Here is a 13,892-nt window from a genome sequence, read left to right as displayed (position 1 = left end):
TGATCTCTAGTCAATAGACTAAAATTTATTTCTCTTAGAATTTCTTACTAATCAGAAGAATTTATACACTGTAGACATGGCCTCAAAAGCAAAATGATTCAGAGTGAGGCTGACCTCTGGTTGTTCTCTACGTCTGAGAGGAGAGCAGGAGGTCAGTGGACATGACTGTGGAGCAGAGAGCTTGGAGGAAGGGTGACGAAGAGGCTCAGATCAAGAGCACAGCCTATTTCTTATGTGATGGAGCCAAATGGACAAAAGAAATCTGAGTCCAAGTCCACACACAGAAAGGGGAAATATCACATAAAGGCAGAAATGGAAAATTCCTGTTCTGGGGTACACTGACCTGAGATCTTCATACACTTGGTTAGGATCAAGAACTTCTAATATTCTTATGAAATCTTAGAAGGTTTTCCTGGAATGCTCTGTAGTCATCCATTTAAAAAATCATATGAGCAAACAAAAAAATCTACATGCAAGAAATTCTTTGCACTCAATTCTGTTCTTTTATTATTTCTTAACATAAAAAGATGAAGGCTGATGAATACAATTGTTAGATGTGCTTGCTTCCTTGTGCGAGCCACCTTTGGGTAAGGCCAACAAATGCTTATGAGAGAATCAGAAGCACAGATATAAGAGAAAAGATGAAGAGTATAAAACGCATTTCTTGCTGCTGGTAGTGATGATTCAAGTAGAACAGAAAAACAGGCTGTAGTGTCAGGAAGCTGAGGGCACAGAAGGGAAGGAGATCAGCTGGGAAAGGGGACCTGGATTTGGGGTCTACTTAACACCCATAAAAGAGAATTAATAAATAAATCCAGAGATTTAAAGCAAGAATAGGATACCTAGAAACTTAAGTTTTTTTTCCTTCATTTTAATCCTGTGTTAGACTTCTCAAGAAATATAGTTCACTCAGTAATAGCATCTCTGTCAAATGCACAATAAAACTTCATATTTTAAAATGACGTTAGGTTCGATTGACAAAACAGAGAAGAAAAAAGAATACTGTTTTAGAACACTGGAGTGTCCGGTCCTTTCCATTTTGGCAGACATGGAAAACGTTCATGAGATTGGAGACATTTTCCTCTTGGGTTTAAACCTGTAATAAAATGTTGCTGACAGACTAATTATAAATGTTTTATATAGTTTGTGCATATGTGCTCTTCTCTAAACCAATTTAATTCCCATTAATGCTAATCTGGTTAATGCCCACTCAGAGAGGAAAGGAACACTCTTAATAAACTATTGATTTATTTGAGCTATTTAAATGGGGAACAGGCAGAAACAGATGGGAGAATAGAAAAAAAAAATCACCGTTATACCCATATCTGCATTTCTTAAGACTATTTTCCAAATATCAATGAATATTATAATTGGTATAAAGAGGAAATGGGGAAAAATAAAGTGACAAAGTGACAGCCCTCCCTCCACCCATAAAAAACTGAGGGCCTTGTAAATAAGATGTTGATTTTTTTTTTTTTTTTTTTAGTACTAGCTCCAAGGTTAGAAATAAGATGTTATAAGCAGAGGCAGACTTTCTTTGTTAAAAAATAGGTTAAAAACTGAGGTTGCTATTTGCAAACTCTTACTGATGTGGGTTTTTCTTTAAGGAAAAAAAAATAAGGTAATCAAAACAAGAATACGTAAATTCTGCCTCTACCACAGCTTGTCCTGCTCCTAGTGCGAGTAGCCACCTTGTTCTCCATGCAACAATCCAGTAATTCCCCTCACTTCAATTCAGTCGGGATTTCCACCTCTTGGGGTGCTTTAGCAAGCCAAGAAGACTGCCTCTTAAAAGACGTTGTGTCCAGGACAGAGTCGTTTCCTTGAGCACAACTGTGTAAGGTGTCTTGAGCGCCATAAGGCTTGCCTAGAACTCAAAAGCAACAGGAAACCCTCCCCAAACTAGCCAAGTATTTCTAAAGGATGTCTGTGCCTTTCCCATACTTCCTGAGAAGAGTGGCACAAAACAGGGAATAAGTGGAAGATGGAGTTTTGTCAAGGGTCCACCACCTGGCAGTAAGATACGTCACTTAACCTCCCTGATACTCAGTTTCTTTATCTATAAAATGGGGATAATAGCCTTCCTGTTCTATGTTGTTAAATCACAGCTGAATATAAGGATCAAGAAAGATGTAGTTGAAAACACTGTGATATCCGAGAAGTGATGGGTAACCGTACAGAATTATTAATTGGGAAAGGGTTTAAGAAAAAGTGGCACAGGAACAAAATTAAAGGGAGAAAAACATCAGGAGAGATATCAGTTTTATCTGGGCTGTGTTAAAAAAAGAGAGGGAGTGAGCTATACTCTCAGGAATTTCTTGAAAGTTTTAATGGCAACTGACACTCATACTTCATAACTGTGCACGTAAAACATAAAATAAAGATGGAAAATGGAGATTCCTGCAGGTTTCCTTTTTTTATGGAAACCATTGCGGTTGGTAGTTGTGAGGGTGGAGAGGAGAACAATCTCTTTAACATTCATGGGGGAAAAAAAATACTGAAACAAATATCGGCAGCGCAAATATTAAACTGCTTCTTCTCTACCGATTGGTAAAAAAATATATTATCTTCTGATATTTTCTTTTTTCTTTTTAAATTAAAAGTTCATCCGTCCCAGCCGAAGTCGTGGCCCGTCATCTGGTAGAACTTGCGGTTGAAGGGCCGGTAGAAATCCCGCAGCTGCCGCAGCACCTGCGCGTCGATCTCGGGGTGGGGTCTGCCCTTGGTCTTGCCCAGGCAGTGGGGTCGGCCGCTGCCCTCCGCCTTCTTGAGGCAGGGGAAGCCCTTGGTCTGGTTGAAGTAGAAGTGCTTGTCCGAGATGATGCGCTTGAGGCCCAGGAAGTCCTGCACGCGGCCCAGCTCGCCGGCCGGGTCGCGCACCAGGCGCTCGCCGCTCACGAAGAGCATCTGGCGGGCGGGGAAGTGGCGCAGCCAGCGCTCCAGGTGCTCCGCGTACAGGCCGATCTGGATGGCGCTCCACGAGCGGTCCACCAGGCCCGCCGAGCGGTTCCGGAAGGCCAGGCTCTCGAAGCTGGGGATGTCGGGCCGCTTGGAGAGCGTCTGCGTGTAGTCCGACACGGCCCGGGTCACCGGGTCCCGCACCACCACCAGGAGCTTGGTGTCCTTGGACATGGCCGAGATGCGCGCGGGCGCCTCGCGCGTCACGAAGTAGCTGGGGGTCTTCTCCATGGTGATCTGGCCGTCCAGGGTCCTCGGCATCAGGTCCCTGCGCGGAGCAAACAGACCAGGGCGGGTCAGAGGTCACAGCTCTTTGGCCACACATCTCCAAGTCAACACTTTTTAAAAAATTGATTGTTAATGGGAGGTTAACTGCTACACAATGTTGTGTAAATTCCTGGTGTACAACGTGAATCAGCTATAGGTATACACATACCCCCTCCCTGCCACCCGCCCCTCCATTGGACCCGTCCCCCCATCCCACCCCTCTAGGTCATCACCGAGCATCCAGTTGCAATGTCAACACTTTCAATCCTGGCTCCATCTAATTACAGTTGTAGAAACATGAAAAAATGTAAGCCAAATTTCAGAGCTGAGAGATACAGGAACGTCCCTCTGAAGCTTGGAGGTCAGATGATCTCTATCCACCTAAGATGTGAAGGCACCTTAGTTTAGGGTAGAAGGAGAAAGATTCGACATTCTCTGAGATCCTCTCCTGGTGTCACCTCTTCCCTTATTTTCTGCCGTATCCAGCTTTTAGAGGGCCCTGAACATCTGATATGAGAACCTCAGGTCCCTGAGTGGAGCAGAAAGGCACATTAGAGCCAGGAGCCTGAGTGCCTTCCCCTAATGGACTCTGTGAGCTTCCTTCTAGGAGAGCGAAAGTCTTATGCACCCAGAGCCAGGCGGCCTGAGTTGATGTACCAATCGCTCCCCTTACTAGGTATGTCGCTGTGACCTCGGAGAAGTTGCACAGACACTCTGCACCCCTAGTTCCTAGTGGATGTACTTTATGGGAAATAATAACACTATTTTGACCTCCCACGGATGTTGTGATGTTGTGTAATATTAAAGGTATTAATATACCTTGATAGCTTAGAAAAGTGCCTGGCACAAAATAAGTGCTATGTAATTTTTTTATAATCATCAACCCACAAGGCTGTAAGACAATAACCTTGATCAAATTCTTTTAGGTGAATTAGAATATTGTAATAAACACAATTATACAGCAGTGAGATGGTGTTAAAATACCCTGAGCCCTTTTTGTCGTTTTCTTATAAACAAACTATAATCAACATAATATCATTGTGTAGTACACAAAATATTTCTCTTTATAATTTCTGAACTTTCCAATAACAAACAAGACTTATCAAATAATCCATCTTTTATCATCTAATAATTTGAAATGCCACCCTTAAAATAGTTTAAATATCGTGGTCCCTCTCTCTATTGGCCCAACTGTCATGTTAAGTTACTATCATGTTACGGTAATATATTTTCTTGTACATCAAAGTAAATTCTGACTCTGTTGTTCAAAACGTTCTTGACGATTCTTGTCTGTTTATTCTTCCTGACAAATGTTAGAATCACTTGTCATGTGGGGGTAGGGGGGAAATTCCTGTTAAGAGTCCTGTTGGAGAGATTGCTACCGAATTCAAGCATGAGAAAGGATGGGTCTCAGAGCCAGTCCAAAAGTACAAGCACGTGAAATAAAACCTATGTGTTTTTCCAAAAGTGTACTGCCATTAAATCCACTATTTATCATAGATTTGAAATATGTATCTATATGTTGTTGTTTAGTGGCTAAGTCATGTCCAACTCTTTTGTGACCCCATGGACTGTAGCCCACCAGGCTCCTCTGTCCAGGGGATTTTCCAGGCAAGAATCCTGGATCCGTGGTATCTTTCTGACCCAGGGGTCGAACCCAAGTCTTGTGTCTTGTGCACTGGCAGGCAGGTTCTTTATCACTAGGGCCACCTGGGAAGCCCCAAGCCATCTAATACTGGTGCTTTTGGGGGTTGAGGATAAGAAAGGGACTAGAATCTTCAAATACATTTACAGTTTCTTTTGTGGTTATTGTTGTTTTGTAATGATCTGCTTCATCTTCGGTGAATTTTGTCAATTAATATTTTCCTAAAAATCACCCAGTTGAGTAGTTGAAGTTTTATGCCCTGTCTCAACTATAATTTTGTGGGGGTTCTTCCTGCCTTTCTTTCTAGTTGGTAGATGACTTTTCAAATTTACTTATTTGCATTTTACTTTTTTAATGACATTTATTCTTTTTCTATTCATGCTTTGTTCTTCCAATTTAATTAATTGAATGTTTAGTTCATTTATTATAATTTCTCTCATCTCAAGTAATAAAAACATTTGAAGCTACTATTTTCCCTTTAAGTACAGACTTGGTCAAATTCCCCAAACTTCGACATGTACTGTTGGTCCTTTGCATAACTTCACAAATATTTAGTAATTGCACTTGATGCTTTTTCTTTTTGGTTCAGGCATTAGGATTGCTTTTACTTTTATTAAATTCTGATGGTTGACTTGCTGGTTTCATTCATAATTTTATTATTAACTTCTATTTCACCTTTGTAATAAAAAATGTACTGTGTTACATGAGTCTGCTTTTGTTTGATTTCCTGTAATTTTATTCCTCCTGTATATTTGCTAATTGTATATTATGAAAAATTTCAAATATACCCCAAAGTAGAGAAAACTATAACATATATCTCACGTAACTTACATCCAACTTCAAAAAGCAACTGACTGCCAACTTCATTTCCTTCCTAACCCACTGTGTCAACTCCCCCATCACCCCAAATGAATTACTTTGACGTTTATCTCAGACATCATGTCAATTGCTTCACAAACAATCTGTTACCATGTGCATTTATACCTGGCACAAATTCTTCAACATTCGTGCAATAAGCCACTGATGCTGGCTTAGTTTAATGATACAGATCTCCTCACAATTTTCTTTCTTTGATATTTTAGTCAGCTTATCTTTACTTTTCTTTTGGAGGGGAAATGATAATTAGATATCTGATTCCTGTTGCTTTTTTCCTTGTTGATTTAAGAAATCTGCAATTCCTTTTTCAGAACTTTTAACTGTGTCCCCATCTCCCATTTCTTAGACATATCTGAAGGTCTGGGTGAGAAAAAGCAAAGACCAGGGAAGTCTGTGTTGACACAAGGGAGACACAGATGGTCATGACTGCCTGTGTAATGCTGGGGCCCCCGTGTGACACAAATCCCCAGATTTTGTCACTGTGTATGTGTGTGTATATATATATATTCACAGTGACTGAATCTGTGGATTCGTCACATATATACACACGTATATGGGCTTCCCTCAAGGCTCAGCAGAAAAGAATCAGCCTGCAATGCAGGAGATCTGGGTTCAATCCCTGGGTCGGGAAGATTCCCTGGAGAGGGGAAGGGCAACCCACTCCAGTATTCTTGCCCGGGAAAGCCCATGGACAGAGGAGACTGGAGGGCTACAGTCCATAGGGTCACAGAAGAGTTGGACAGGACTTAACAACTAAACAACAACGACAACACACACACACACACACACACATAGCCCCTTCATGGAACTGAGAAGTCGGCTAGACCAACCTACTTTGGAAGCTAAGTTACACTTTTATAAGATGAGCCAGGAGATCTATACAGAAACTGTTGGACTATCTCAGGGAAGAAAATTGGATCAAATGTGTGAAAAAAGTTCTGGGCTGTAAAAAAAACACACCTCAGACACCACTGAAATGATAAGGAGGAGTATTTCATGATTTTTTAAAAAGAGTCAGCATTCTTGCCTCCTTTCCTATCATCTCTGACTTTTAACCACTCGACCTCGCATTTTGCCAGTAGAATAGAGATAACACCCTTCAGATGGGAGCTGCTGGTGGGCAATCTCAGTCTTCCTGCCCTCCGGCCCCGGGGAGAAGTACAGACTCCCCAGCGGCCTGTCAGCAGAGATTAAAGTCATAGACTGTGCCGGCCCAGAGGAAATATTACCCATATCCCTGAAGAAAAGAAATGCTATTTTAAATTATCTCGATAGGGTAGGAAAAAGAGCTATCCAAAGTAGGAGGAGTTTGAAGAGGAAACAGCTAAAATAGGATTTCAGAGGAAAAACACATTAATTACTGTCATCTTCAGGATGAGGAAAGTGGACGGGATGGGGAGTTCGAGTGAACTAGGGGCTGCCTGCTACCTACTTTCTTCATAAAGGAAGAAATGCAAGTGCAAGTAAATCCTTGATGAGGCTTATATTGCAGAGAATTATTGCTTTGTAAAAGGACTCATCTCAGAATTCTTTAAATGGCCATCTCCCTTTTAAATTCTTAGATTCGTTTTCTTATTGCAACTTGAATTTTAATGCTCAGAAAAGAGCTCCTTTATCACACAAAACAAAATGCACATATATGTTGGAATATAGTATTTCAAAGTGTTTAGGTGAATTTAGACATCTTCCTTCCTTACCCAAGTGAAGCATGTACTATGACTGCTCTGTATAAGGGTTCAGCCTGGGACACTCAATGGAAGAGCCACACAAGCACAATGAGAACTTCTCAGAAACACCGGGCAAGTGAGGGGAGCAGAGAGGCGAGTGCAATGAGAAGACATGTGGGTTTGCCTAAAGACCAGACAAGCTGGGGTGCAGGGTGAGAAATTCCAGTGAACAATGGACAGGGTGGGTCCTAGGATGCCTTAATTTCCAGGCAAACGGGATTGGCTGTTCCATTCACTTTGCAGGAGTGAAAATAATTTTGAGACAATTTATAGTAGAAATGGGTAGGATAAAAGGGTAGAAACTAGAATTATAAAGAAAAATTAGAGATGATTATTTGTTTTCTCCTGAAGATGTCAAGGAGAAGAAGGAGTTTCACAAGAAGAAAGAGTTTCACAAGCAAATGGAGGATTATTACCAGGTGCATGGCACACTTTTGTTCTTTGTCTCCAAAGAAAAAAAAGAAGAATTCACCATAGCCAAAGAGTAGAAGCAACACAAGTGTCCACAGAGGGCTGAGGGCTGAATGGGCAGACAAAACATGATCTACCCATACTGTGGAATATTATGCAGCCTTAAAAAGGGAACAGAATTCTGACACCTGCTGCAACACGGATGGGCCTTAAGGCCTTTATGCTGAGTGAAATAAGCCAGGCTCAGAAGGATACAGACTGTGTGATCCCACTTGTATGAGGTCCCTAGAGAAGCTGAATTCACAGAGACAGAAAGTAGAATAGTGATTGCCAGGGCTGGGGGCTGGGGGAGGGGGAGTTTGTATTTGGTGGGGATTTTAGTTTTGCAAGATGAAAAGAGTTCAGGAGAATGATCACTTAGCAACGTAAATGGACTTACTGCTACTGACCTGGGAAATGGTCAGTTAAAATGGTCAGTTAAAAATGGCTAAGATGGCAAATGTTATGTCTATTTTAGCCTGATTTCTTTAAAAAAAGAACTCACCCAGAAGACAAAGACATCGAATTGTATCAATAGAAATGAATTAGACAGCCAGTTACAAAAATGTATACACTAGATGATGTCTCCTATAAAAAGCTCAAAAACAGGCAAAACCCACCTCTAGTGTTAGATGTCAGCTCAGCTGTTACCTTTGGTGGGGGGGAGGATTAGTGACTGAGGCCACAGGGGCTTCTGGAAAGTCAGGAATACCCCAGTGCAGGATCTGGGTGCTGGTGACATGAGTATCCACCCTGTGAAACATCACTGAGTCAGATCCTAGGATCTGAGTCCTTTTCTGAATGGTGTTATACTTCAGTAAAAACTTATGGCACATATAAAAATAAATGGACCAGTTTTCTACAATTCTCCAAGGAACACGTGGATTTCAAGAAGGGCATTTGCGAGACTTCCATGGTGGCTCAGTGGTAAAGAATCTGCCTGCCAATGCAGACGACAAGGGTTCAATCCCTGGTCTGGGAAGATCCCTCATGCCGCAGAGAAGCTAAGCTTGTGTACCATAGCTACTGCAGCCTGTAGCCTGGAGCCTATGCTCCACAATAAGAGAAGCCACTGCAATGAGAAGCCCATGCGCTGCAACTAGAGAGTAGCCCCCACTTGCTGCAACTAGAGAAAAGCCTGTGCAGCAATGACGACCCAGCAAAGCCAAAAATAAGTAAATAATTTATAAAAAAGGGCATTTGCTAAACCAACTACATTTACAATTTGTGGAAGTTTAGTTCATGAAGGGACAAGGATTGAGCTTCCATCTCTAGGAACCAGTGATCCTCCTAGGGACCCCTTGCCCCTCACCCCGGGCAAGTTATCAGAACAGGAGCTGCCTGGCCTCTGTCCCAAATGAGATTCTCCCAGCGCTATAAGCGCCTTGGAGTTCACAGTATCACGGAGGATGTGTCTCTACAGTGTGGATACAAGCACAGAGATAGCTGAAGAATGTAGTATGCTTGCAAAACATTTATCAATGGTTTTCTCCTGTAAGATAAGATAGACATTATGCTCCCAGTTTTTCTGAGGAAGAAGCTGAGATTTAGGCAGGAAAAGCAGCAGGTCCAAGCTCCCATGGTTGTCTATGAGAGGTGATGGATGGTCCTCCCAGTGCCCGCGGCCAGGTTATCCCTGTTGCATAGGATGAGAGAAAAGTCAGCAGACAAGAGCAATGGGAAAAGGACATACAGAGGGTGACTCGGACGGAGCCAGTTCGATGGATGCAGACCCAATAATGTGAGAAAGTTACCCCATAGGGTGGCTGTGAAGAGGCTGAAAGGCCCAAATTGAACACAGATGAAGGAATTTGTCTGTTTGAAACAGGGGAGCTGCGTGAAATTAGACTGAAAAGGGGAGGGTGTGATTAACGTCAGTGAGAGATTAAATCTGAGTCAGCGTACAAGTCAGGATGGATCAGGAAAGCCCTGCAGGTAGTTAGATATATCTGGGGAGGTTCTTCCAGTGCGATCCCAGCTTGAGGAGCAGAGGACCTGGGTTAGGGGCTGAAAGTGAGGAAGAAAAAGGTGGTGAGAAAGGGAGGAATACTGATGGGGGGGCCACAGGGGGCCACACAACTGATTCACGGAGCGAACAGAGGGGATGTTTGCAAAGAAGATCCCAAAGTTTTACAGGTGGAAAATGATAGAAATTTTACTATAAAAAAGCCCCCCAAACAGCTCCCAAAACAAAAATGCAGTTGAACTGCACAGCAAAAGGAACTCTGCTCAATGTTATGTGGCCTCCTGGATGGGAGGGTTTGGGGGAGAATGCATGTGTATGTATGGCTGAGTCCCTTTGAGGGTCACCTGAAACTGTCTGTTAATTGTTTGTTAATTGGCTATACTTAAAAAAAAAGTTAAAAAAATAAGACCATTGCTACACTCATTTTTTTAAAAAAAATAACTAATGGAAGAAATACATCACTTAATTTATATGATGAATAAATAGAAGACACTAAAGAATCTTTCACATGAGAAAAAAAAGATTTCTGCCTGAGAATTCTAATGAAGACAAAAGACAACACATGATTGCTTTTATCCTAAAACATGGCTTAGATGGATCATACATCTCCATGAAGAAAACAGAGTTTCATAGGAAACTCAAAACTGGGAATAGAAGTGTGGATTCAGCTTTGATTCTGATATTAAAAGCTGTGTGACCTTAAGTGGATCACTTAAGTTCTCTGGGCCTTGGTTTCTTCATCAGCAAAATAAGACCACCATCTCCCATATCTTAGAGACCATCCCAGCTCTAAAGTTCCACGTATGTTCAGGGCTTTAACTCATTAGTAACCTGTCAGATTGAAAGTTCCACCCAGCCTCACACTTGCTGATCTCTTCTGAAGTGTGACTACCAATCAAATAAAAAGATTTTTGCAAACCATTAAGCAGGGCAACTTGGCATCAACAGAATTGATTTCAGAATCAATGAGGCTGAAAAGAATACAGCTCCAGTAACAGACACCAAGGCAAAGTGCTGAGGCTGGTTCAGATGAAGGCTGTCTTGGCATCTCCCTGGTGCCTGGAGGCAGCAGAAAGACCAACTAGCCCATCCACCAGCTGAGTAATCTTGCTGCCTTCAGGAAGACAGGGACAAAGGAGACCTATCTCTGTATCTGCGTGTGTGTGTGTGTGTGGTTTTTTTTTTTTTTTTGGCTGCACCATGTGGCATGTGGGATCTTAGTTCCCTGACCAGGGATCAAACCCTTGTTCTGTGCACTGGAAGTAGGGGGTCTTAACCACTGGACCACCAGGGAAGTCCCGAAGGAGACCCATCTCTGCATCACTCATCCTCTGTGGCCAAAACATCAAAACAAGATGTCACTGCTAGAAAGTGAAGTCCACAGAAAAGACTCTGTTACCAATAACAGACACAGGACACTCAAGAATTCAATTCCAAGTGTCTTAGGAAGACATGATGAAGACAGAAGCAAAGGAACCCATACTTAGCATTTACTGTAGATCGAGATCTGATGTATTCTTTCCTGCATCTCACAACAGTGAAAAGCTAGAATTACTTGCGTAATATCTCAGAGGAGGAAATGGGCTCAGAGAGATTACAGTTGTTGTCCAAAGACACACAGTAATGAGTGAAAGGGACAGAATGAAAATCCAGGTCCATTCTGCCCCACAGCACATGCTCCTTCCACCTTCCTGGACCTGGGCAGGGGTCTGTTGGCAGATGGCAGATCCATCACTGACATTCTGTCACAACGAGGGAATATGACAGGCACTACTTCCCTATCCACCTCAAGAGCATGAATCATTCTGCCTGGAATCTTGCAAACAGGTCGCAGACACTGCCTGTTTTTTCAAAGGCTTTCTTCTGTAAGGGAAGGACCTAAGTTGTAAGGCAAAGGTAATTTACCTTGAGAAATAAATAAATCTGGTCCATGTACACATACATTTTTTTTTTCCTTTTAGTCTCTGCAACCAAACAGAACTGTGTGTCTGTTTCTGGAAACCTCCGGCAGCAGGAAATTCTAGGGAAAACATGCTCTTTTCATGGCCATGGAGTGAAGGTGGTTCCCAGGGGGGCCTCCGATGGCGTGAGCCAGGAGCACAGGAAGCAAAGTAACTCCAATGCCGCCGGGCCTGCGTCGCCCGGGCCAAGGGCAGCTATGGCAATATTTCTTTTCCTGCTGGCATTATGTGGGACCCCCACTCCGAACGTGCCTTCTGAGGCTGGAAAGAAAACTCCCTTTCGCTGATGTTTTTGAGTTGGCTTCTGTAGGAAAGGAAGATGTATGGTTTTGGAACCGGCTCCCACACTGACCGAATATCGATGTGCAGATCTGATAAGCAAACTGTCGTCAAGATATCCAAGCGTCAGACTTAAAGATGGATACATTTCCCAGTGCCCTGAAAGCCAGTGTTCCTTCTAAACATCTGAACAATCAAGTAAAGAGACAGAAAGAGATGGTTCTCACCCTCCTCAGGCTTATGGACCAAGGAAACCAGCTTATTTCAAGAAAGCAACACAATGCTCCTTGGCACTGCAGGGGAGGAGAGGGAAGTCAAGGATTCTTGGTTGATAATGTGGGGGAGCCTCATGGAAGGACAGAAAATACATCTGGATCCAGGTCATATAGCAGGGCAGTCCTGAAGGGGAAGAGGCAAGGGTTATCTGGGATCATAAATTCAATCCATAATCCTTGATGTCGGTGTGGGATCTCAGAGTTTCCCAAGCAATTCTACAATTTTTATCATCTGTGGACTCTTAGGAAATACAAAAATAGACCAGTATCTTACAAGGCTCATTGTTCCACCCTCTCATTTTCTCCTTCTAAGTTTACTTCTTTGGGAAACTCATGTGTTCATAAGATTGAAAATATCCTTTCTAACCTCGTTTACAGCATCCCAAACTCTGTTTTATTTTTATTTTTTTTTTAAGTTTTTTTTATGTGATCCATTTTTGAAGTCTTTATTGAATGTCACAAATTACTACTGTTTAACATTTTGGTTTTCTGGCTGCGAGGCATGTGGGATCTCAGTTACCGGACCAGGGATCGAACTCACACTCCTGCATTGGAAGACGAAGTCTTAACCACTGGGACACCAGGGAAGTCCCCCAAACTCTGTTTTAAAATGGTGTCTGGCTCTTGGGAACTGACGTACCTCTCCCAAAGTCCTCTCAAAATATCAAAGAATACCCAGAAAGAAAGCCCTAACCCCATTAAAATCTAGAGGTAACGGACCACCTAATAATAGTGGCAGAATTGATAAAGACAACCAGAGTCTGGGAAAGAGAGGACCTGGGAAAAAGATGGGGATTTTCCGTCTGTCCACAGTGGATCTATCTCTGGATGTCAGGTGTTCTTTATGCATCATGCTGGGAAGGGATGATCATTACTCAGTCCAGGTACACAGGTTTCAATACCTGTGCTAGCCTGGGAGTGAACATCTCCTTGACTTTTGCATTCTATGTACTATTGATGCCGCATCCTAGTTCTGGCCTTGGTAGAGATCCACACTTTGAAAAGTATTCACAAAGTGTTCTAGAATTTGAGGATAAAGAAAGTATCTCAAGGGCATTCCCAAAGAAAGGCAAACAAAACAGCACAATATCTAGGCTACTGACACCTATGAAGGTGGGAGAGGGGTTGGCATAGACCTGAGTTAGGGCCCGCAATGTATAGAAGATTATAAAGAGAAAAATCTGAGCTGTTTCTACTGAGCTCAGTTTTATTGCATTGAAAGAAGCATCCAAATTACATCTTCAGATAGGCAATGATTCCAAACACTTGGCATCTAGGAGAATTTAAGCAAAAAAGCAACCTTGAGATTTCATTTTAATTGAACAGTAGACAGAGCAAAATGAAAAGCTCAAATGTCCAAGAAACAGAGGGGACATAGAAATTCAATTAGAAGAGAAATGATGAGATGATTGAATGGCATCACTGACTCAATGGACATAACTCTGAGGACACTAAGGGAGACAGTGAAGGAAAGGAAGCCTGGCATGC

At 42.4% G+C, this 13,892-nt stretch overlaps 1 protein-coding gene across 1 annotated transcript in view; it reads right to left on the bottom strand.

The window, feature by feature from the left end:
• Positions 1-480: 480 nt before the first annotated feature.
• HS3ST3A1 (heparan sulfate-glucosamine 3-sulfotransferase 3A1) overlaps positions 481-13,892 on the bottom strand; it is an 82,973-nt gene continuing 69,561 nt past the window's right edge. Inside the window, exon 2 of the mRNA XM_043473731.1 lies at positions 481-3,226. Within this exon, the coding sequence (XP_043329666.1) occupies positions 2,605-3,226 (622 nt within the window). The 3' untranslated portion in view covers positions 481-2,604. The remainder of the gene's footprint in view (positions 3,227-13,892) is intronic.

This window comes from Cervus canadensis, chromosome 1, assembly GCF_019320065.1.
Source record: "Cervus canadensis isolate Bull #8, Minnesota chromosome 1, ASM1932006v1, whole genome shotgun sequence".
NCBI classification, from domain to species: domain Eukaryota; kingdom Metazoa; phylum Chordata; class Mammalia; order Artiodactyla; family Cervidae; genus Cervus; species Cervus canadensis.
This window is presented reverse-complemented; position numbering and strand designations above follow the sequence as displayed.